The sequence below is a fragment of the Enhydra lutris genome, unplaced genomic scaffold (genome assembly GCF_002288905.1).
Source record: "Enhydra lutris kenyoni isolate GAN:26980312 unplaced genomic scaffold, ASM228890v2 scaffoldscaffold47, whole genome shotgun sequence".
In the NCBI taxonomy this organism is placed as follows: domain Eukaryota; kingdom Metazoa; phylum Chordata; class Mammalia; order Carnivora; family Mustelidae; genus Enhydra; species Enhydra lutris.
In genome coordinates this window covers 15,562,879-15,589,402 of record NW_019154131.1, presented here as the reverse complement: position 1 = coordinate 15,589,402, position 26,524 = coordinate 15,562,879, and the positions used below count along the sequence as shown (strand labels likewise).

The following is a 26,524-nucleotide window of genomic DNA, read 5'->3' as shown; positions in this document are numbered from 1 at the left end:
GGGGGGAAGCAGGCTCCCCGCTGAGCAGAGAGCCCGATGCGGGGCTCAATCCTAGGACCCTGAGATCATGACCTGAGCCGAAGGCAGAGGCTTAACCCACTGAGCCACCCAGGCGCCCCCAAATAAAATCTTAAAAAAAAAAAAAAATTGGACAAAACATAGAATTACCCTGTAGAATATTATCCAACCATTAAAGAAATGAAGTATTGATACATGATACAATACAGATGAACCTTGAAAACATGTTAAGTAAGAGAAGCCAGTCACAAAAAAGCAATGTATTGTATGATTCCATTTTTTAAAAATTGTTTATTTATTTATTTGACAGAGAGAGAGAGATAAAACAGGGGAAGTGAGAGAGGGAGAAGCAGACCCCCCACTGAGCAGGGACCCTGATGGGGGCTCCATCCCCAGATGCTGGGATGGTGACCTGAGCCAAAGGCAGACTCTTAATGACTGAGCCACCCAGAAACCCCTGTATGATTCCATTTATGTAAACTGTCCGGAATAGGCAAATCCATAGAGACAGAAAGTAGATTCATGGTTGTCTAGAGCTAGGGCAAATGTGAAGGGTTGGGAGGATGACAGCTAAAGGGTACAAGTTTTTTTTGTGAAGGTGGTAAAATGTTCTAAAACGGATTGTAGTGATGACTGTAGAACTTTGTACTAAAATCCATCAAATTGTAAACATTTAAATGGATAAAATAAATAGTATGTGATTTATAGCTTAATAAAACTTTTTTAAAAATACTTTATTTGTCAGAGAGAGAGAGAGAGAGAGAGCACAAGCAGGGGGAGTGGCACGCAAAGAGAGACGCAAGCTCCCCAATGACCAAGGAGGCCGATGCGGGGCTTGAACTCAGGCCCCTGGGATCATGGTCTGAGCCAAAGGCAAATGCTTAAGCAACTAAGCCATCCAGGCATCCCAATAAAACTTTTTTTTTTAAAGAGAGAGAATATTGCTTTTCAAAGACATAACCTTAGATTAAGTGAAAAAGAAACGGGGCGCCTGGATGCCGTAGTCGTTAGGCAACTGACTCTTGATTTCTATTCAGGTCATGATCTCAGGATTGCGAGATCAAACCCTGAGTAGGGCTATGCACTCAGCAGGGAGTCTGCTTAAGATTCTCTCTCCCTCGGCCCCTACCCCAACTCATGTGTGCAAACTTGCGCTCTCAAATAAATAAATAAATCTTTTTTAAGAAGAAGAAAATTAAGGCAAAAAGTGATGAGATGAGAAAGCTGAAAGGCAATAATACGGAAAAGATAATGCAAGACTCTTAATTTTCCTTTGAAAATGGCAAACCCTCTGCTTAAAGATAAAAGTACTTTATTCCACGCTCATATTCTTCAAAGGAAAGAAGCCTCAAAATAACAAAAGAAAGTCAGACTTGGAGAGGGTCCTAGATCTACTTTCCTTCTCTTTTCACCTATGAGTCATGTGACCTTGGAAAGTTACTTAAATTGCCAGAGCCACTGTTTCTCCAGTATTAAATGATTCCCCATATCACCAAATGTCCAATTATTAAGTGTAACTTGTAAAAAGTAGTTCAGCCAATTAAAAAAGAAAAAAAGGTGTGAAGTCCTGAATCAATATACCTATAGTGTTAAGAGTAAGTTTCCTGGGGCACCTGGGTGGCTCAGTGGGTTAAGGCCTCTGCCTTCAGCTTGGGTCCTGATCCCAGGGTTCTGGGATCAAGCCCCGCATCAGGCTCTCTGCTCAGCAGGGAGCCTGCTTCCTCCTCTCTCTGCCCGCCTCTCTGCCTACTTGTGATCTCTGTCAGATAAATAAATAAAATCTTTTTTTTTTTTAAAGATTTTTTATTTATTTATTTGACAGAGATCACAAGTAGGCAGAGAGGCAGTCAAAGAGAGAGAGAGAGAGAGGGAAGCAGGCTCTCTGCTAAGCAGAGAGCCCGATGCGGGGCTCGATCCCAGGACCCTGGGATCATGACCTGAGCCGAAGGCAGAGGCTTTAACCCACTGAGCCACCCAGGCGCCCCAATAAATAAAATCTTAAAAAAAAAAAAAAAGAGTAAGTTTCTTTTCCAGTTCCAAAATGGAAACTACATTCTTGTCTTTATGGTTCACCAAGATTCCTAGGACTTCCCCTTACATTTTTGTCTAGTAAAGCATCATCGAAGAAACCCACACAGGAAACACAATCTTCACCTTCATAGAGTTGGCAATGACATGGAATCCATCCTTTCAATCTCTCATTGGAGGCCATGATAAATGATTAAGGAGAGAGAATTGCAGGCTTAATTTAGCCCTTCAGAAAAATGAATTTCATAATCGTGATTCTAAAACTGAGGAGTCAAAAGAGCTCTACTTACTTACAAAAGGCAAGGATGGGAAAGCCCAGAGAAATTCAATTTGGAATGGTTTTCCAAATGAGGCACTTTCTAAAAGATAGGGTTATTCAATTTTACTCTTTTCCTTATTGGTTTTTAAAATTTCATTGTTTTTGGCTTTCTATATTCTTTTTTTTTTAAGATTTTATTTATTTGACAGAGAGAAACACAGAGAGTAGAGGAACACGGGGAGTGGGAGAGGGAGAAGCAGGCCTCCCACTGAGCAGGGAGCCTGATGTGGGGCTCGATCCCAGGACCCCAGGATCATGACCTGAGCCGAAGGCAGATGCCTAATGACTGAGCCACGCAGGCGCCCCAGCTTTCTATATTCTTAATTATATTTGACAGTCAAGGATCTAAAAAGCTGTGGATAGACAAATTACTACCAAATGCTACTGGGAAATAGATTTATAACTATGCTGAATATTTTCATTCTTGAAACTCTTGGCAACCATCAATTGCTTCACACATGATATCAATTAGAAGACAGAATAAATGGCCTCAAAGAATGCATACTGGCTTCTATGGATAGCATGCTGGCAAGAAAAAAAAAAAAAAAAAGATTAGCCCAAAATTAGTAAATGTGTCCTGGCAAGAGCCACCAAATTGAGCGTATTTTGCAACTTTAACACACACCACAGGACATAACAGCAGCAACTTCACAAACAATGAACACATACAAAAAAGGCTTGGAATGGCTTAAACAAAATACAAGGATCAATTACTACCGTCAAGATTCATCAAGGGGAAATAGATTATGTCTACTTATTTAAATGAACATAAAGCTATTCCAAAACATTTTTTAAAAAAGAGTATTTCTATTGCCAAAATTAACAGTGATACAGCCAATTTCAACAAATTCCACAACTCAGAAAAAAAAAATTAATTCCACAACTCAGGACACTTGTACTATCTATAAGGAAAAGATGGTAAATAACACTAAGTACCTCTGGTAAGGGTCAATAAAACAATGAGTTTATCCTTTTAGACAAGAAAAATGAAAAATAAGTGACAAGAAAATAAGCACTCTCTATAAAAAATGAAGTTAAGTGACTGCCAGTATTGCTTTATGATTTATTAATACTCATCTTAATATAAAAAGGATTTGAAAAGGGTACCTCTATTTATTCAAAACACAGGGCAGATTTATTTCATTTGCAACCTGTCAAGGGAACTTTTTTTAAGGTTTTATTTAGTTATTTACTTATTTATTTGAGAGAGAGAGAGAATGCGCACACAAGCGGGTCAGGGGAGAAGCAGGGGAAGGGTCAAGCGGACTCTGCGCTGAGGGCAGAGCCCAACGTGGGATTCAATCTCATGACTCTGAGATCATGACCTGAGCCGAAACCAAGAGTCAGATGCTCAACCGACTGAGCCACTCAGGCACCCCTTAAAAGTGAATTTTTGATTTAAAAAAAAAAAATCATACAGGATTTGGATTTCATAACACGAAAAGAAACAAAAGAGGAAGGAGAGAAACACAATAGAAAAGAGAAATGCCTTCAACCAAGCAAAGGAAGGAATATTAAGGTATCAAAATAAGACACAGGCCTCATTAAATAAAATACCTAGAGACATGATGTCTTAATTCCTCTACAAGACAATGGAATGTGAGAAGCAAAGTGGCTGCCATGGGCGGAACACTTGTATCCCCTCCAAAATTCATATATTGAAATCGTAATTCTCAAGATTAGAGTTTTAGGAGCTGGGATCTTTAGGGGATGACTAGGTTAAGAGGGCAGAGCCTTCATGACTGGGATTGGTGACCCTAAAAACAATCTCCAGAGAGCTCTCCTGCCCCAGCAGCTGTGTGAGGTTGAAGCTATCTACAAAGATGGCCATCTAAGAACCAAGAAGGAGGCCCTCACCAGACGCTCAATATACCAGCACCGTGAGCTCAAACTTACAAACCTCCAGACCATGAGAAAGAAATGTTTGCTAATAAGCTACCCAGTGTATGTTGTGTTGTATTACAGCAGCCTGAACGGATTTAGATCATATTTAGTAAAGTCCTCTGGGTAGTAGTTTGGACTGGGGGATGAGACTTCAACAATCCTCAACTGTCTCCTTTAAGTACTGAAAGAAGTAACAAGAGCTTCAGCACTGAAAGGACAGGATATCGTCTATAGGAAGACGTTAAGTCACTGTTCTATATTATGTAAACTTAAGGGAAAAGATTAAAAACAAAAAACTACTTAGAACCTTCTTGATGGCACTCACTATATCCAACAGCATACCAATTTTCCAGGAGCAAACTCAACATTTAAAGAGCACCTATGTCAGCAGACATTATGCCAGGTTTCTTTTGTTTTTGGGTAATCTTTTCTCTTCACTTAAAGAACGAGATGCTCAGAGGCTAAGTAAACTAACCAAAGGACAGGAAGCTAAAAACTGGTATATCTCAGGTACAGTTCCGCAACTGCCCCAAAACAAAAGATGCTTCCTGCCATCTGGTACATTTTTCATGTCTCCAGTACTAACTACAGTTAATGATATCTTAGAGGAAATGGAATGAGAAAAATCAGCACCACACACTGAGCATTTCTTATGAGTTAATAAGCATCTACAGACAACAGAGCTGCGTTAACAGCGGAGGATGGGTGGAGAACACAAAGGAATTATGGACACAGTAAGACAAAATTACCACCTGTTAGAGGAGAAAAGATTAATTTTGGAAAGGACTTGATTCCTGTTTGGAAAAAATAATGACCAGGAAATCCTCCAAAACGGTAACACTGATCACCCTTTGGAGGGGAAAGTACAGAACTCTCTCTTCTCTCAAAGCTCCTATTAAAAACTCATTTCCAGAAGAGGTTTAGAATTCTTTATCAGGAAAGCAAGATCATTATTCAAGTGACACTTGCCAATTCCAGATGACTAATGGAAGCAATAACAAACAACAGTCACTGGTTTTGTGCAGTTGTCCCCTGCTGCAGCAGCCCTCTGCTAGGAGACCCGAACAGCTCTGTCCACCACTGGGCCCAGGCTCTAGAGGTACAGCCCTCGGCACACACCGGTTCCTGAACAGTGATGGTGCTCACTCGCTGCTAAAGGAAGTATCTACCCAAAAGAGCAGTCTCATATCAAGTTCAGTCTCATAACAAGATTCTAAGCAAACAACCGCCCTCGAAGGTCTATTTTCCTCATCTATAAAATGGCATTATAATCCCCATACTGCAGAATTAATGAGGAGCATAAATGGAAAGTACTTAGCACAAGAAAATAAGCATATAAACACGAGTACAGTCACTGCCTGTTTTATTATACCATTACATTCATTATTGTACCAACCATAATTGCGAACACTAAGAGAATTCCACTTAGTCTCCTTCACAAAAAGACTCCAATTGTGTAAGTATGTCTCACAGTGTTAAAACCTTTGGTTAGGGATATCAGCGATCTTTGACATCATTATCACATTTCTCCAAAACGCTTAAGATTCTGTCTGCTGAGTTGTCAACTGGGGAGTGGGCTCAAGTTCAGAAAATGGTTAGAGGTGCAAGTCTAACATCAATCCATCCTACCCAAACTGGTGACTAGGAAAGAAAGGATCCTTTGCCAGTCTTCAAGCCAACGATAATTTCTGCTGGCTATAAAGTTGCCACGGGTGTATGCCAATCTCTTCACCTTCTCTGCTTCTACGGCGTGCTAATCGCAAACCTAAGAAGCTGATTTACTCACGAGTTCTCCTAGGAGCATAACTGTCCCGTGTTACAAGTAACACAGGAAATAAAGAACAAGGGAAAATAAAGAACAAGGGGAAACAGAGTGGTTGTCTCTAGCCTCTGGAGAACGTCTGCAGGACCAGATGTTTCAAGAAAGAATCTGGCTAAACTCACTCCCTAACAAAATTCTCTGGGAGTGAACATTCAGCACTCAATTCACTACATCTAAACTTATGTCCTTGTAACAAGTATGGTGCATCCAGTAAGTACTTTCTTCAAAAGGATCCAAAACAAGGTTAAAAAGCCTACCTCCGCTTGGCAGAGCGCGTGAAGACCTTGGAGCACCAAAGCTGCCGGAGTGGCTTGATCAGGCTTGGTGCACTCATTCAACACCTGGGAAACTGCTGCCAACATATCCGCACCATGCTGGTAGGGCCTACCAGAAATGATAGTTTAGAAACAAGATTAAAGCCGAAGAGCACACTCCCCCTCCCAGGACTTTTGCCTGATCAAAAAGCTTTAGAGCTTTCTTTACCCTTACATCCATTAAATGTTGACCCACAAATACGAACATATGTTTTCTGCCAAGATTCGCGTCATCGTAGTTCCTGCTGTAACGTAAGGCTCATTTTTGATGAGCAAGAGGACACTTGCTAACAAATTGTCTTCTCCCTAAACTGTAAATGCTATTGCCTGGATTGAAAAAATTCCAGTCTGTAATAATGGTGAGAAGAACTGACTTACCTCATTGAGATTATCAGTAAAGATAGAGCTATTCCTGCCTGCCGGGTGCTCTGGTACCAGCCACTGACTACAAAAGCAGGGATTGGAGATGAGAAGATAATTTACTACAGCAGTGATGGTCGGGTGGTTACACCTATCACAGTAACGATGCTGATGACGATGATGATAAAAGTAAGGATATGAATCGTAACTGACGAAACCCCCCACCAGCACGACACTGGATTCACTCACTCCTCCTCCTCCTCTTCTTTTCCTCTTTCTTCCGCATGCAGTGTGCTAGCTCCAGAATGACTAGAACTTCTCAAAGAAATGCTCCGGTCCATCCTCAGCTTTCCTCATAACCACTGAGTGACAGAACAGTTTCCACTAACAAACTACCAATTGATGAAATTTGCCTGGCTGGATTCTACCATTTCACTGTCTGGAAAACAGTAATCATTTTCCCAAACTGGAAAACTTTGGAAGACTTTGAGGTGGAATACGGAATAAGTTATCAACAGACTCTGACCTGCTCTGATATCTAACTTCTCCTGAAGCTGAGCTTTAAGGGTGTAAAATCAAAATGTCAGCTAATGACCCTTCATCTCTAAAATGTCATCCATGCCAGTAGCTCAAGAGAATCCACACGCCCAAGTTTTGGGTTTCATGTGTGTGACTTGTACAGTGAGGCTATGTTGGCATTGCCAAAAGGCTGAACTTAGAAAAGAGGCAGAACTGCTGAGAAGTAGATACATCCTGACCCCAGATTTGAAACAAGAATCATCCACATTACCAGCTTCAGGATAATCCCGAATCTACAACAGCAGAGTCACTTCCCCAATACCTTCGTGTCTTCCTCACCTCTAGAGCATACGTGGGGATTAAAGATCAGGCCTTCTTTGTAATAATTCTAGTAATTAATTCTAGACAATGAGTCACAAATGAGATCTTCCCTATTCAAACTCCTTTTAACAATTAGGCATAACACAGGGAAAATATAAAAAAGAACAGCTGACTATAGGGACGCCTGGGTGGCTCAGTTGGTTAAGCGTCTGCCTTCAGTTCAGGTCATGATCTCAGGGTCCTGGGATCAACTCCCGCATCAGGCTCCCATCTCAGCAGGGAGCCTGCTTCTCCCTCTGCCTGTGACCTCTCACTTTGACCAAAATAAATAAATAAATAAATCTTTAAAAAAAAAGAAGAAGAAGAAGAAGAAGAACAATCCATTATAGTCCACTGCTTAGGTTTCAGGGATTAGTATACCCAAAAAAACCCCAGAAAACATAGCATCACGTTTTTTATCATAATATTGAATTATTATCCAGAAAAGGATACAAGTTTCCTATAAATCTAGGTACAAGGCTAGATCTGAAATAAAAAGACATCCTTGCTTCTCAAAGTTATTATCCAATCTTACTAAGTTCTACAATCAGAAAACTGGAACTGAAAATTAATTTATTCTTACCCAAATACCCTCTATCATTCCTAGTTTTTTCCTTACAATAAAAAAATTAAGAGCAAAGGAATATATCATGATATCCACTCCCAAGGATTAAGTGCATATTACCTTTGCTTACATATGTCTCTGATCGATGCTGCTTTGGCGATGAGTTTTTCCCACTGGACTTCCTTGCCCACGGACAGAGAAGGCACATCGGACATGGCCATGAAACGCTGCAGTTCAGGGTAGACACGATCCTAAGAAGGGAATTTCATAAAAAAGGTAATTTCCCAATTGGAGTTGAATAATCATTTTACATAGCATTTTTACCTCCAAATTCCACAATTTGCATCGCTAATTGTAATGCATTTCTTCTAATCAGCAGCAAAGAATGCTTTTGTGATTGCTGGGGATTTTCTTACAGACCCATGTACTGTTCATTTCATAAGACAAGAAAAAGGTGGCTGAATCTCACCCTAATTACAAAGGCACTAATCATGTATAATCATATTTCTATTACTTTTTCCATGCAGATGGAAAAATAAAGTTCAGAATTAAGGAAATACCTTTTTTTCTACTCTCAATTTCTCTTTGAGAGTCAATCACCACCGAATGCATTACAGATCAAAAGCAGCACGCTAAACCAAAATTTCTGAATGCAATCACTGATGCCACTCCACGGCCCTACTGCATCAAAGTACTGTCACACACACTGACAAAACTGGTTTGCTTTGGTGAAAGGGACATGTTTAATACACAAGTGTACACCTGATTTTTACCTGCTTTTCCCACAAAGATGTCAGCAAGCGCAGAGTGACAGGTCTTAGTTGTGGAGTGGTTCCAAGAAGTTGGATCACTCGTAGAATTTGTCCTATACACACCTAGAAAATATTGAAGAAACTTTGGTTTCTCAAATGTGAATGTAGGTAATCCCAAAGTGACCCCAACAATGTGAAAATCCCTTATCACAGAATAAAGACTGAAAGAGAAGCCAACTACAATACAACCCATCTTCTCAGAAGTGGGGGACAGTTTGGGGGAGGGGCTAGCTAGCAAACCTGGGGGCATAAGACCTTATCTCAGACAATAGCCAATGGGGAAAACTGGCTATTATATGATTTCAAAGAATTAATTCTTAAAATATCATAATAAATACTTCTGGCCCAACAAGAGAAACAGCGGTCATGGCAAAATTAAGGGCTCAAAATTCAATGTATTAGGCATGACTCACTCTCTGTTTTGTCGCCAGGCAAACTGTTTAATATACAAACCTTGTGAACACCAAGTGTAGGTAAAGTATACAAGATGTCATTATAGAACACGGGTTCCAGTGGTCTTCCCAATTTGAACATTAAAACCGGAATCAGATTCGGTACCTAAAATGAATGTAAAGAATGTATTTGTTATGCCTTCAAAGGAAATAGATCTGTAATGCAATCACTTTGTTTTTCTTCAAAAGAATAATGGGAATATATATAACTTTGAAGACTTAAAAAAATGTTAGCTAGCCATTTGTTGTCAGTGGTAATTTCATAGTACCACTACTAGTCTATCTCTTTTATAATGACCTGCCAAATACCAATCAAAATGGTTTTCTTTTTTTTTAAGATTTTATTTATTTATTTGTCAGAGAGAGAGAGAGAGAGAGAGAGAGAGAGAGAAAGACCGCACGCACAAGCAGGCAGAGTGGCAGGCAGAGGCGGAGAGAGAAGCAGGCTTCCTGTTGAGCAAGAAGCCCGATGCGGGATTCGATCCCAGGACTCTGAGATCATGACCTGAGTCGAAGGCAGCGCTTAACTGACTGAGCCACCCAGGCATCCCCCAAAATGATTTTCTTAAATAAGCATGATATTAGCCCTCAGAAATACAAAAGTAGTTAAAATATATCCTGCTCCAAAGAAGTCTACAGTTCTAATAAGAAGCTAAAACACAGAATATATAAACAACAAATAACTGTACAGTGAAATTGTTATTCCAACATGAAATAAGTAAAATTAGTTGTACTGTAAGGGGGTAGTTAATGAACAAAAATTCGTCTCCAGGTGTCCGTTTCAATCCCTCTGCATAACACAATAAAAAGAGAAGCGCAGTTCATTTGTGGATCAAAAAACGTAATACTGCCAAGACAGCAATGTTTTCCAAATAGATCTACAGATTCAGCACAATTCCATCAAAATCCTAGCTGGCTTATTTGCCAGAATTGAAAAACTGATTCTAAAAATCGTGTGGAAAAGTGAGGGATCCTAAATAGCCAAACTATCTTGAAAAAGAACAAAGTTTGAGACTCAAACTTCTCAATTTCAAAATTCACTACAAAGCTACAGTAATCAAACAAGTGTGGTAGCAGCAGTAACAACAAAAAATATAAATCAATGATGGGCACCTGGGTAGCTCAGTCAGTTAGACCACTGCCTTCGGCTCAGGTCATGATCCCAGGGTCCTGGGATCGAGTCCCACATCCGGCTCCTTGCTCAGTGGGGAGCCTGCTTCTCTCTCTGCCTCTGCCTGCCTCTCTGCCTACTTGTGTGTGCTCTCTCTCTCTCTCTTACAAATAAATAAATAAAATCTTAATATATATTAAGATTTTATATATATATATATATATATATATGTAAATCAATGAAACAGAACTCAGGGTCTAGGAATAAATCCTTATATTCATCTTCTATTGATTTTTTGATAAATACGCCAAGAAAAATGAAGAAAGAAGAGTCCCTGAAAAATGGTGCTGGATTTCAACAACTAGATATCCACATACAAAAGAATGTATCTGGGCCCTTTTCTCACACAACACATAAAAATTAACTCACAATAAATTTTAGACCCAAATGTAAAGGCTAACACTATCAAACTCTTAAAGAAAATATAATAGTAAATCTTTGTGACCTTAGATTAGGCAAAGCCTTCCTAGATATGACACCAAAAGCAAGTGCATCTGAAGAAAAAAATAGATTTCTTCAAATTCAAAGTATTAGTCTTTCAAAGGAAAATAGAAAGAAAATGTAAAGACAACCCATAAAATGGGGGGAAATTTTTTTACAAATCTTCTAATAAGGGATTTGTATCCAGAATATGTAAAGAATTCTCATAATTCAATAATGAAAGGACAAATAACCCAATTCTAAAAGAGCAAAGGATCCAAAGAAGATAAATGTTAATAAAGACAGGGATATTCAACCATCATCAGCCATGAAACAATTGCAAATCAAAAGCAGAATGACATACCATTTGATATCCAATAGGATCTATCATTAAAAAAAAGATAATAGCAAATGTTGATAAGGATATGGAGAATATGAAACCATCATACACTCCTGGTAGGAATATAAAATGGTGCACCCCTTCAGAAAACAGTTTGGTAGTTTATCAAATGTTTAAACAGAATTACCATATGATCCAGCAATTCTACTTCTAGGTATCTATCTACCCAAGAGAAATGAACACATATCCACACAAAAAACTCCTACATGAATGTTCAGAGCAACATAACTCACAATAGCCAAATAGTAGAAACAACCCAAGTGTCCATCAACTAATGAACTGATAAAGAAAATGTAGTGTAGTCATAAAATGGAAATATTGTTCAGCCATAAAAGGGCAAAGGAACCTTGCAAACATCATGCCAAGTGTAAGAAGCCTGTCACAAAAGACTACATATTATATGATTCCACTTACATGAAATGTCCAGAATAGGTAAAACTAAAGAGACAGAAAGTAATTGCTTAAGACTGGAAAGGTGTAGAGGGAAATGGGGAGTGATTGCTAATGGGTACAAGGTTTCTTGGGGGGGGGATAATGAAAATGTTCTCAAATTATTTATAATTACATTTGCACAGCTCTGTGAATATACTAAGTCACTGAACCTACATTTTGAATGGATGAATTATATAGCATATATAGAACATAAAGCATATGAATTATATCTTAATAAAGCTATTTTTAAAACTTCAATTCAAGATCTACAAGTGAATACTTACTATAAGCCTATTAATGGCACAATGTAGCTCCAAAAAAAATTTTATTTTCCTTCCAGTGCATTTCACACTTTTGTTGTCTAAAATGTTAAATTTCCTCTATCTGCTATAATCTTAGAAAGCCTGTTCCTTCTAAGCTGAGGAAGACATCTACTTTAATTCACTTTCAAGAAGGAAGAAAAATCCTCTACTAACCTGCTAACCAAAAAGTAATGGTTAAACATTAATTCATTAATGAGCCTGACCATGATACACCATGGCAGCATTAGGAGCTACGCATGTCATGGCTGGACTCACAGCACTCAGGCAGAATTGATGTTTTTAACAAGTGTTGGGGCTCTATTAGAACACAGGTTTTTCATCACCCTACCTTGAGCAAATGAAGGGAGACAAATTTTTGAACTGGCTTCTTATTCCCCATTTTAATTAAAAACAAAAGGTTATCTTAGATTGCATTGCCCAAGTTTCAATTACCCCTTCTGGTAAGATTTCTACAAAGACACTTAGACAGATTCTTAGTTCTGGGAAGGCAATCAGTACATTTGCTGACATTTTATAAAACAGTGCATTTAGCCGTACGGTTTTAAACAACTGTTTTAATTATATTGTCAGAAAAGAAATAAAAATAAAGTACTCTATTTATGTTGAAGAGTACAGGTTTTGTTGTTGTTGTTGTTGTTGTTTTTACAAGCCTCAGACTTAAAGAAGTATGATTGGGTGTTTACTGTTTCCTAGTGAGTTCATAAATGAAAAAACCTAAGTGAGAATATTTTACTGTACCTATCTTAAACTTAATACAGTTCAAAGGTTATTATACCCCAAAGTAAACTGTCAAAAGCCAATGGGAAAAACAAAATAGGGGGAAACACAGATACAAATATATACATATGGAAAATTTTTTTGCATAAAGTATGAACTGTTGTTTTCCTAATGAAGTTACATATGTATTGATTGACTTACTTGAGATGTAATTATGAACTATTGATTCCTCTGCTTTTTTAAAGATTTTTATTTGAAAGAGAGAGTGAGAGAAAGAGAGAGAGAGAGAGAGAGAACAATTGGGGGGAGGGGTAGAAGCAGAAGCAGACTCCCTACTGAGCAGGGAGCCTGATGCAGGACTCAATCCCAGGACCCTATGATCATGACCTGAGTCAAAGGCAGACACTTAACTAAGCCACCTAAGCACCCAATTCCTCTGCTCTTGAGCATTCCACTGTGAGGCAGGAAAAAAAAGAATGAATTCTCTGACTTTAAATTTAAAATAAGCTGGAAAGTTCCCTATAATTCAGTCTCATGATCTTCTGGTTTCAGAAAATTCTATGCTTTTGCTTCCCTCCTTCAGAATTCAAGTCAATGATAAACAATTGTTTTAGAATGATGGGAGTGGTGCCTGGGTGTCTCGGTTGGATAAGCACCCGAGTCCTGATTTTGGCTCAGGTCATATCTCTGGGCTGTGAGATCAAATCCTGTGTGGGGCTCCCTGGTGGGCATGGAGCCTCCTTAAGATTCTCTCCCTCTGCCCCTAACTCTCTCTCCCTCTTTAAAAAAAAAAAAAAAAAAGTTTAGTTTAGAATGATGGGATTATTAAAGAGCTCCCCCCACCCCCGCCGTAAGACTATTAGCAGATTCCTCAGCAGAAATCATATAGGCAGAAGGGGATGCTACATAAGATATTCAAAGTGCTGAAAGAAAAAACAAAACAAAACAGGAATATTATAACCAGCAAAACTTTCTTTCAAAATGAAAGAGAAATACTTTTTCAAATAAACAAAAGCTGAGGGAGTTCACCCATCAAAACTGCCTTTCAAGAAATGTGAAAGGAAACCCTTCAAGTTGAAATTAAAGGCTATTAGCAAAAGAAAAGCTTATCAAAGTATGAAATCTCAGTGATAAAGGTAAATAAAGAGAAGAACACAGAATATGATAGTACTGTAATGATAGTACACTTTAAATCCTCATATGGGAGTTAAAAGGCAAATGTAGAAATGACAAAGCTATAAAAATATCTCAATGAATACACAATACAAAAAGATGTGATTTGTGACAACAATAACAAAGTGTGAGGAGAATAAAAAGAACTTCTATATGCAGCAGAAGTTAAGTTGTTAACAGATTATAATACACTGTTACAGCTGTAAGATGTTTTCTATAAGCCCCATGGTAAACACAAACAAAATACCCACAGAAGATACAAAAAAAGATAATGAGTAAGGAGTCAAAGCATGTCACTACAAAAAAATAATTATCAATGAACCACAAAGTAAGATAGCAACAGAGGAAATGAGGGACAAAAAGCTGTAAGAGCAGGGCACTTGGGTGGCTGTCACTTAAGTGCCCAACTCTTGCTTTCAGCTCAGGTCATGATCTCAGGGTTCTGAGATCAAGCTGGGCATCGGGCTCTCTGCTCAATTGTGAGTCTGCTTGAAGATTCTCTCCCTCTTCCTCTCCCCAAACTTGCTCTCTCTTTTTCTCAAAAATAAATGAGTACTTTTTTTTTTTAACAAAGGCTGTAAGACTCAGAAAATAATGAACAAAATAGCAATATTAAAGCTTTCTCTATTTGTGATCACTTTAAATGTAAATGGGTTAAACTCCCACATCAAAATATAGAGAGGCTGACAGGATAAAAACAAGATACAAATATATGCTGACTACAAAAGATTTACTTCACATTTAAGGACACACACTGGCTAAAAATGAATGGGTAAAAGAAGATATTCTAAGCAAAAGGTAACCAAAAGAGAGCAAGGACAGCCATATATTCATACCATATGACAAATACTTTAAGTCAACAACTGTCATGAGAAACAAAGATGTTATGATAAAAAAGGGTCAATTCACCAGGAAAATAATTATAAATATATAAGTATCCAACATCAGAGCAATATATGTAAGCCCAAATATACGAAGCAAACATTTATAGAACTAAAGGCAAGAAAGATAACAACGTAAGAGATTTCATCACTCCACTTTCAATAATGGACAGAACATCCTGGCAGAAGATGAATAAGGGAACAGAGGACATGTATACTATCACCAATATACCTAACAGACATACACAAAACATTCCACCCAACAGCAGCAAAATACAAACTCTTTTCAAGTACGCATGGAATACTCTCCAGAACAGATCACATGTTAGGTTACAAAATAACCCTTAACAAATTTAAGAAAATTGCAGGGCACCTGGATGGCCTAGTCAGTTAAGTGACTGCCTTCAGCTTAAGTCATGATCCTAGAGTCCTGGGATCCAGCCCCCACATTGGGTTACCTGTTCATCAGGGAGTCTGCTTCTCCCTCTCCCTCTGTCACTATCCCTGCTTGTGCTCTCTGTGTCAAATAAATAAATAAAATCTTTTTTAAAAAGTTTAAGACTGAAATAACACCAAGTGTGTTTTCTCACCAAAACTAAATGAGACTAGGAGTCAATAAAAGGAAGAAAACAGAAAAATTCACAAATGCATAGGAACTAAACAAAACACTCTTGATTAATCAAAGAGCGAAAGAAAAAATCTAAAAGGAAATTAAAAAATATTCTGAGACAAGTAACAATGAAAACACATGATACCAAAACTTATGGGATGCAGCAAAAGCAGCACTAGGAGGGAAGTGTGTAGCAGTAAGAATCTACATTAAAAAAGAAAGGAGATCACAAATTAACTTTGTATCTCAAGGAACCAGAAAAAGAATAAACCAAACCAATGGTAGCAGAAAAAAGGAAATAAACATAAAAGCAAAAATAAATGAAATTAAAAATGGGGGAAAAAATAAAATTAAGAGTTGGTATTTTAAAAGGTCAGTAAAACTGACAACCCTTCCTCTAGAATAAGAAAAAGAGAAGATATGGGGCGCCTGGGTGGCTCAGTGGGTTGAAGCCTCTGCCTTCAGCTCGGGTCTTGATCCCAGGGTCCTGGGATCGAGCCCTGCATCGGGCTCTCTGCACGGCGGTGAGCCTGCTTCCCTTCCTCTCTCTCTGCCTGTCTCTCTGCCTACTTGTGATCTCTCTGTCAAATAAATGGGTAAAATCTTTAAAAAAAAAAAAAAGAGAGAAGATACAAATAAATTCAGAAATGAAAGTGAAGATATTACAACCTGTGCCCCAAAAATCAAAAGGATGTAAGAGACAACTATATACAATTATACTACAACTGAATAACCTAGAAGAAATGGATAAATTCCTAGAAACATACAACTTACCAAGAATGAATCATTAACTGAAAATCTGAGCAGACTGATAACAAAGGAGAATGAATCAGTAACCAAAAACCTCCCAACATAGAAAAACTCAAGAGCAGATAGCTTTACAGGTGATGTCTACCAAACATTTAAAGATGAATTAACACGGGGCACTGGGTGGCTCAGTGGGCTAAAGCCTCTGCCTTTGGCTCAGGTCATGATCCCAGGGTCTTGGGAACAAGCCTGCATCGGGCTCTCTGCTCAGCGGGGAGCCTGCTTCCTCCTCTCTCTGCCTGGCTCTCTGCCTACTTGTGATCTTTGTCTGTCAGATAAATAAAATCTTTAAAAAAAAAAAAAAAGATGAATTAACACCAATCTTTCTTAAACTCCTGCCAAAAAACTGAAGAGGTGGGAATACTCTTAAAATCATTTCATGAGACCCTACCATTACAATCATACCAAAACCAAAGACACTACAAGAACAGAACATTACAGGCCACTATCCCTTATGAACATGGATACAAAAATCCTCAAACTACTAAGCAACAGAATTCCTTTAAAAGGATCACATACTGTGACCAAGTGGGATTTATCCCTGAGATGCAGGAATGGTTCAACATACAAAAATCAATCATGTTACAAACTACATTAGCAGGATGAAGGATAAAAATCATGATCATCTCTATATATATAGAAAAAACATTTGACAAAACCCAACACACTTTCATGATAGAAACATGTACTAAACTAGAGATGGAAGGAAATCACCTCAACACATAAAGGCTCTATATGAAAAGCCTACTGGTAACAGCATACTCAATGGTTAAAACCTGAAAACTTTTCCTCTAAGATCAGGAACAAAGCAGGAGTGCCCACTTTGGCCATTTCTATTCAACATAGTACTGGAAGTGTTGGGTCCCCCAAAATTGGGTACCCCAATAATGGGTCTGTGATTAAAGGAGGGGGACTGATACAAAGCAAAGGTCAAGCAACGCTTTATTTTGCTCCAAGCATCAGGAATCAGACTAACTTTTTAGTCTGGAAAATCAGACTAACTTTCCTGCTTTCCAGACTAACTTTTATAGAGCAAAGGCCATGTGGTTGGGCCTAGCCACACACAGGTGGCCAATGAGATTGTAACACCCACAGGAAACTCCACAGTAATGCTAGGCAACCAACTGAATTACAATTTACCCTAGTAGACATCTGAACCAGCCTATCACCTAGTTCAGAATTGGTGCCCAAAAGGTGCCCAAAGGGCGGGCCCATACTCCCTGGTAGCTAGGAGACAGTATGCGCCCCCCACTGATTGAATACCTCCACGTGGCCTGACCTACCCTTGTATTTGGACTTTGTTACCTGGGACTGGTTTCCCAGACTTGCTTTTAAATAAGTTCCCCTGGGGGGGGGGTGTCAATTTAAGTTTTACAACAAAATGGCAGTTCAACCGGGGTGGGGCCGCTCTGGCTGAATAGGCCCTTACAGAGGTACTAGCCAGAGCAATTAGGGAGAGAAAAGAAAAGAGGAAGAAAGGAAGAGAAGAAGGGACAGAGGAATGGAGGGAGGAAGGAAAAAAGGAAAGAAGGAAAGAAATAAAGATCATCCAAATCAGAAAGTTCACAGATGACATGATATTACATGCAGAAAACCCTAAGGATTCTACCAAAAAAAGTTAGTTACAACTAATAAATGAGGGGGAGAAACGTAATAAGAGAATTTAGAAATGTTGCAGGATTCAAAATGAATATTAAAAAAAACTGATTGTGTTTTCATAAACTAATAATGAACAATCCAAGAAGGAAATTAATAAAACAACCCCATTTGCAATAACACCAAAAACAATAAAATACTTGGGGATAAACTAGTGAAGTGAAAGACTTGTATCCTGAAAACTACAAAGGACTGCTTAAGTTAAAGACACAAATAAATAGAAAAATATTTTACATTTATAGACTGAAAAACTATTGTTAAAATGTACATAACACCCGAAGCAATCTACAGATTCAGTGCAATCAATCCCTATCAAAATCCCTGCTGGGTCGGCGGTTCTGGGAATGCAGGAAGAATAATAGAAATGACGGCTGGGACCGCTATCTTCCAGTCCCCTCCCCACCCCCTTCCTTAACCCTAGACTCTCCCGCCAAAACAGTGTATGCCCAGGTCACGTCTCCATAGGTAACCCGATACCTATGCAGGAAACAGGAGTATCAGGAACCCTCACCCCATACCTTCCGATCACCAAATATGGATGTGAGCCCATGCCCTGCCTTGGCTGATAAAAGACTCCCGCCAACTCCCTCCCAGTGTGACTTCACCCACTCCCCTTTCTGGAGTTGAGGAACCTCACCCGAGGGTGCCCACCTCCTCCCAGCGTGACTTTCCTGGCTCCCCTTCTCGTAAGCCCTGAAACTTCGCCGGAGATGCCTTTTATAAATCTTGCCTTGCGCCCGCCTTGCCTGGTGTTATGTTTACCTCGCCTGCGAAACTTTACAATCCCGATGACATTTTTTGCACAACAGAAAAAATAATCATAAAAATCGCATGAAACCACAAAGCCAAAACAATACTGAGAAATAAATAAAACTGGGTACCTCACATTTTCTAACCTCAAAACACATTACAAAGCTACCGTAATCAAAACAGTATGATCTTAGCACAGGGGAAAAGAGACCAATGGAATGGAATAGAGAGCCTAAAAATAAATCCATATATGTGTGGTCAATTAATTACAGAGGAGACAAGAAAATACAATGGAGAAAGGATGGTCTCTAGAATAAATGATGCTGGGTTAACTGAGTATTTGCAAGAAAAAGAAGGACAATGGACCCTTGTCTTACACCATACACAAAAATCAACGCAAAATGAATAAAAGACTTAAACACAAGACCTAAAGCTATAAAACTCCTAGAAGAAAACATAGGGGGAAAACTTCCTAACATTGGTCTTGGCAATGACGTCTTGGATGTGACGCCAAACAACAGGTGACAAAGGCAAAAACAGACAAGTGGGACTACATCAACCTGAAGAGCTTCTGTGCAGCAAAGCAAACAATCACCAGAGTTTAAAAAAAAGAAAAAAAAAAAGGTAACCTACAGAATGGCAGGAAATACCTATAAACCACATATCTGGTAAGGGGTTAATATCCAAAATATATCAGGAACTTTTATAACTCAACAACAACAAATAAACAAATAACCCAAGGAAAAAGTGAACAAAGGAGCTAAACATCTTCCAAAGCAGACGTACCAATGGCCACAGGCCCAGGAAAAGATGCTCAGAGTCACTCATCACCAGGGAAATGCAAATCCAAGCTCCAATCAGCTATACCACCTCACACCTGTTGGGATGGCATTATCCATAACAATAGAAATTCACATGTGTTGGTGAGGATGTGGGAAAACGGGAACCCTTGTGCACTTTTGGTGGAATGTAAAATGGTGTGGCCACAATGAAAAATAGCATGGAAGCTCCTCAAAAAATTAAAAATAAAACCAACATATGATGCCACTTCCGGGAAATTCAGAACAAAGACTTTTAAAATATACTGACAAAAGTCCATTAACTGTACGGTTGCTTTTAGGTACCTGTTCTAAAACGATGGTCTCTCTATTGAAACACAAACAAATCTTTCTCTAATATTTTAAGAAATATAAAGAGACTGTTTAACTTGTTTAATTTGGCACTGTTAGTTTTGTTGTTGCTGCTGTTGTTTTAAGATTTTATTTATTTAAGAGACAGAGAAAATACCAGCAGAGAAAGGGACAGAAGGAGAGGGAGAAGCAGACTCCCTGCTAGAGCAGGGAGCCTGATGGGGGCTCCATCCCAGAACTCTGAGATCAATACCTGAGCCGAAGGCAGGCACCTAACCAACTGAGTCACCCAGGTGCCCCTGGCACTGTTGGTTTTGATAATGAAACACGCCCAGGGACTTTTAAATAATTTCAAAGAGGGGCACCTGGGTGGCTCAGGTGGTTGAACTTCTGCCTTCGGCTCAGATGATGATCTCAGGGTCCTGGGATCAAGCCCCACATTGGGTTCCATGCTCAGCAAAGAATCTGCTTGAGGATTCTTTCTCCCTCTCCCTCTGACCTTTCCCCTGCTCATGTTGTCTCTCTCAAATAAATAAATGAATAAATCATTAAAAATTTTTTCCAAAGAATTGCAGTATTTCAAAAGAATTGAAATCTGGATCTAGAAGAGGTATTCGCACTCCCATGTTGATTACAGCATTATTCACAATAGCCAGGAGAAGGAAACAACCTAACTATTAACTGATGAAAAGATAAAGACAATGTGATCTACACATCAATGAAATATTATTCAGCCTTAAAAGAAAGGAAATCCTGTCACATGATACAGCATGGATGAATCTTGAGGACATTATATGTGAAACAAACCAATCATAGATGGACAGATACTGCATGACTCCACATTTATACCAGGTATCCAAAGAAGGCAGTCTTAGAAGAAAATAAAATAATGATTGCCAGAGGGCCTGGGGATAGGAGGGAACAGGGAGCTGCTATTAAGTGGGTACACAGATTCGGTCTTACATGATGAAAATTTCTACACAACACTGTACCATATACCCAACGTTTTGCTAAGAAGGTATATTTCATATGTTTTTCATACCATAATTTTCAAAAAATCAAGGGGTTGTTTTTTTAACATTCAGAAGAGTGTATGTTAAATTCATTTGGTTAAACAACTTTATTTATTTTGGGTGGGGGAGGGGCAAAGGGAGGGGGAGAGAGAGAATCTCAAGCAGACTCCACACCCAGTGTGGAGCCCAACATGAGGCTAGATCTCATAACCCTGAGATCACGACCTAAACTGAAATCAAGAGTTAGACACTTAACCAACTGAGCCACCCAGGTGCCCCTCTTTGAAATGTTTTTTTAAGGGTACGTGGGTGGCTCAGTCAGTTAAATGTCTGCCTTCAGCTCAGGTCATGATCCCATGGTCCTGGGATCGAGTCCCACCCATATCGGGCTCCCCATTCAGTGGGGAACCTGCTTCTCCCTCTCCCTCTGCTTGTACAGTCTCTCTCTCTCTCTGTCAAATAAATTAATCTTAAAAAAAAAAAAAAAAGAGGGGCGCCTGGGTGGCTCAGTGGATTGAGCCTCTGCCTTCAGCTCGGGTCATGATCTCGGGGTCCTGGGATCGAGCCCTGCATAGGGCTCTCTGCTCAGCGGGGAGCCTGCTTCCCCCTCTCTCTCTGCCTGCCTCTCTGCCTACTTGTGACCTCTCTCTGTCAAATAAATAAATAAAATTTAAAAAAAAAAAAAAAGAAAAATTTTTTAAATCCCTGTGCATGTTTCATTATCAAAACTAACAGTGCCAAAGTCACCTGGGTGCTCACTTGGTTATGATGGAAGTGAGGCCCAGACAGATCACAATGTTAATTGGTGGAGTCCATGTCTCAGCTCACTCCTCCACTCTACTTGGCAGAGCGAAAGCAATCAGATTCCAGACTATCTATAACAGGATAAAGAGCTATCGAGTAAGACTTCTCCCTGTAATTAGACAAAACATAGAGGGGAAAACAAGCTGGAGAGACATAAACCAGCATCGCCCAGGAGTTAATCATATAAAGAACAGAGTATAAAAATTTAACTCTGGAGTCCATGAAAAATATCCACGTTGGGAACACTGTATGAGGTTACACAGAAACCAGCCTGGTCCCTCAGACAGTTCTGTAATGAAAATCATGAGGAGTGCTATCTGCTTCTAAAGTATGAGGAAGAAAAAGGGCTTTGCTAGTCACCTTAGTCATCAGATGGGAGAATATATAATTAATGTTTACAACTATCCCTCTTTTTTAAAGGAATGAGATAGCTCATACTTTACGACTATATAAAAGATACAGTAATAAATTAATATCCACGGAAATAAAGATACTAAGTGGAAACAAATAATTTAAGACGTGGTCATCTAGGCAAAAATCCAAAATAATATCCGGTTTTCTTTAACTTTTCAGACTTAGGTTTTACAACACTAGATCTGAGGCACACAGGTACATTCCCAGTTTATATTTTATTTATGTCCTTCAATGAGATAAATGCTGAACCATCTTTGCGTAAGACTTTCTCCTGTGGAAAAAAAGGAAGTAAATTCTGTGCACACAAGTGTATTTGCCATTTATAAAACAGTGGGAAGAAAACAGTATCATTAAGTTGAAAAACTACACTTTTATACAACAAAGAATGAACATACTTGAATGGCACATACAAATAAAAACATAAATGCATTCTTTAATATTTTAACACTGAAAGAAACTTTAAAAAATTATTTATCCTACAATTAATGTACATAATAGTATACTATGCCTTTGAACATTAGTTCATTCCACTTTCCCCACTTACGTGACATAACGACTTATGGTTTCGGCTTATTATTTAAATAATACCTTGGAAAGCAGTCCATTGACGAAATGCTGAAAAGCTAATAATTTCTTTCACTGATAAGGAAACTGCAGGCATCGAGCAACGTCAAAGAAATGCAAACAGTACAATATTATTCTTCCATAATTCAAATTATATTGATAGCATAACCTAATTAATAACTGGCCTCGGGTCTTGAAATTTAACATTTGAGAGTCAAACAAGGTCAAGGGAAGAAATCTGTCTAGAATAACGAAGGCCCCTACTGGGCACTCTTCTATTTGCGATTCTCTCTAGCCTTATTCCAGTCCAGTGTGAGCGTCTGATCTACACGGACTCCCCTACTTCTACACCTAACTAACATTTACTGAACAGCTACTGTGAACACTCTCCTAAACATTTTATAGAAAATCAGGATTATCACGGTGTTTCAAATGGCAAAAGTGACTCTCATGAAAGCCAGATAATTTGTGCAAGCTAACAGGGCTGGCACATGCTGGAGTCAGGCCTAGACCAAAGCCACAGCCTCCAAAGCCCATGTACATGTCACTCCGCCTTGCAAAAAGCAGGGATAACATCTTCTTCTCCTCTGTATCTCTGGTCCGCAGCACACTATAAAATGATTGCAGAAAGCATAAACTATTCCTAATTTATCTGCTCTGATTCCATTCAGCAAGATGGATCTTGTAATAGTGTTAGTTATTTGATTCTATAAACAATTATTCAAAAAATACCACTTGCAAAGTAAAGGATTTAAGGATAGTAACTCTGACCAAATTAACATAGAACTAGGAAATATATCTACTGGGTAAATGTTAGCAGGATATCAAAATGTTACCAGGACATCCATCAGAATTTGAAGTAAGAAGTTCCAGTACACAGAAAATCAGGTCAACAACACTGAAGCTCCAAGTATGGAAAAACAGGAGAAATATCACTAGACCAGAAGCAGCTAAAGTCAAGTGTCAAATCACTTAAGGAGTTTTAAATCCTAGGAGAAAAGAACTGTGATCTTTCTCTACCTAAACGTGATTTCCAGGTTAGTCTCTTAGACACCTGATTCTTCATTATCTCTCAGAGTTGGAGACAATTCATATTTTTAGAAAATGGTATAAGAAAACTTAAAAAGTAATGGTTAGCCACATAACTAACACGCTACCACCAGTGGGAAAAAGAAGTATAACCACCATTAATTTTTTCGATTGCTAACATTTTGACAATTCTATAAATGGTAAGTATAATGACTGAATTCCTGTAAGTATAAAATTTCCTTCCTGAGCAAAACAAAACAAAGTAGGTTTTACGTTTCTATCACGATGAGACCTAAATCTTTGTTGGGCTGACCGGCAGAACAGAAGTTAAAAGCCAATGTCCTTTATGTATAATGTGTCTATTTTTCCTTTCAGTTAGGTGCAGTTAATTTCTACTGTTGGATCCATCACTGGCAATGTGTTTTACGTCAGAACTGGGAGACCAAGTCTGAATGCCCTCCAATAATTAAATATAGCTCAGTTAGGTGAGCACTTATGTAGTAAAAATAGAGAGAGTCAATGCTTTTGAATTTACTAAAATAGTAAATTGCTCAAAGATCCCAAAGCTATGAAAGTGCGGTCAATTTATTGGGATATGAAAAACTATGGACTGACCATGTAAATGGGGAGCCATCCATACTACATTTGAGAAAAAACGATTAAATGGCCAACACAAGTTGGCTGAATATAAAGTATGACTCTAATCATCCCTCTTCTTCAATGACAAAAAAATCCTTTGAAGATTAAGTAAGTGGTAAATATCTTATTACTGTGAATTTCACATAAGGGCCTTAGTCTCAAATAAAAGACTGACCATGAAATAGGGTCTGCACGAATAATGGTAAACAAATGACCTTATTAGAATGCTTTATTAGCCAAGAAGATTAACACCCAGGATGAAATGAAATTAATGAAAGAGGCCAGTAACATAAAAAAGGATTGAATTAAATTTCTTGCAACAATGAATAAGAAGACTGATTCCACTGCTTGGAGTAGATAGTGGACCATTAAGGAATGAAAGAAAACAGACTTAGCAAACTCCTATTGTGCATGATCTCTACATTAAGAAAATCGTTAGACTAGAAAGAAAAAATGAATGTTAGAAGAAACTGATGGTAACATTCATGATAGAAGCAGACAGTGCAAACAAAGAGGGAAAAAAAAACGATTAATCCATGAATGGTGATAGAAAAAATGGTAAATGGGGAGGAAGGATCCTAACACATCACTATGCAGGAAAAAAATTCCAGATGGATTCAAAAATTAAAATCAGAGGGAAATAATCATTTAAGAAACCAGAATGGTAAGTGGCTATTTACATGCCACTACTAAGAGTTAAAACAATGAAAGACTACTAAGGTGGATATAATTTAAGAAGAATATTCCAAAACTAAAAACAGCTGCTGAATTTAAATCCATGTTAGCACAACAATAAATTCAATAACAGTTAAAAGATAAAGATAAGGAAATCTCTCAAGGAGTGAAAAAGTAGAGCGAGGGAAATAGGGGAAGAAGATAAGAAAATTATGAGATTGGTATAGGAATTCAGGATCCAAATAAGAGAATTTCCAGAAAGAAAAAAACACCGTCAGTAGAGGGAAAGAAATTAACAACAATATAATGAAAAACATTCCCCAGAATTCAAGGACTTGAATTTCCAAATTTTAAAAAGCCACCAATTATCCAGCCCAACACATGAAAATGGAAAGAGCCCAAAAGTGCACTGACTAAAGAATGGATAAAGGGGTGTGTGTGTGTGTGTGTGTGTGTGTGTGTGTGTGTCTGTCTGTGTGTGTATACACACACACCATGGAATATTATTCAGCCATAAAAAAGAACGAAATCTTAAAATGATGTGGATGGAGCTAGAGAGTATTATGCTAAGCGAAATAAGTCAGTTCAGAAAAAGGCAAACACCATATGATCTCACTCATAAGTGTTATTTAAGAAACAAAACAGGTGAACATGGCGGAGTGGGGAAAGAGAGGCAAACCAGGAAACAGACTCAACTATAGAGAATAAACTGAGGGTTGCTGAGGGGAAGGGCACAGGTGTGGGGGGCAGATAAACAGGTGATGGGGATTAAGGACATTTGTTGTGAGGAGCACCAGTTGCTAAAGGCAAGTGATGAATAACTAAATTCTGCACCTCAAAGTATATATAGTTTCGATATATAACTATATACAGTTAACACTATATGTTAACTGGAATTTAAATAAAAAACTGAAATAAATATATATATATACACACACATACGCACATAATATATATATTTATTTTATATATTTTATATATTTATAAATTATATATATCATATATATAAATTACATTTTACATTTTATTTTTTTTTTTCACATCAAGGCACATCACCATGAAATTATCAAGTACCAGGAACAAAGAAGATCCTAAGAGCTTCCTAAGAGGAAAAATAAAAACAAAACTTAGTTCACATAGGGGTGCCTAAATGGCTCAGTTGGTTAAGCATCTGCCCTCGGCTCAGGTCATGATCTCAGGATCCTGAGATCAAGCATCACACGGGGCTCCCTGCTCAGCAGGGAGCCTGCTTATCCCTCTCCCCCCTGCTCATGCTCTCTCTCTCAAGTAAATAAAATCCTTAAAAATAAATAAATAAATAAAATCTTTAAAATAAAAAAAAATTGGTTCACATAAACATATACCCAGGAATTCAGTAAGCAGAATAACTCTGAATTTCTCTACACCACTATTATAAGCTATGGAAGCAATGGAAGAAAACAAGACGGGGGGGGCGAAGGGAA

General features: G+C 38.4%; 1 protein-coding gene across 1 annotated transcript in view; it reads right to left on the bottom strand.

The window, feature by feature from the left end:
* Positions 1-26,524, bottom strand: part of LOC111156619 (focadhesin) — a 320,134-nt gene that overhangs the window by 165,263 nt on the left and 128,347 nt on the right. The window contains exons 12-15 of the mRNA XM_022517613.1: positions 9,455-9,559; positions 8,963-9,064; positions 8,310-8,440; positions 6,329-6,455 (exon numbers count right to left, since the gene is read on the bottom strand). Coding sequence (XP_022373321.1) covers positions 6,329-6,455; positions 8,310-8,440; positions 8,963-9,064; positions 9,455-9,559 — 465 coding nt within the window. The remainder of the gene's footprint in view (positions 1-6,328; positions 6,456-8,309; positions 8,441-8,962; positions 9,065-9,454; positions 9,560-26,524) is intronic.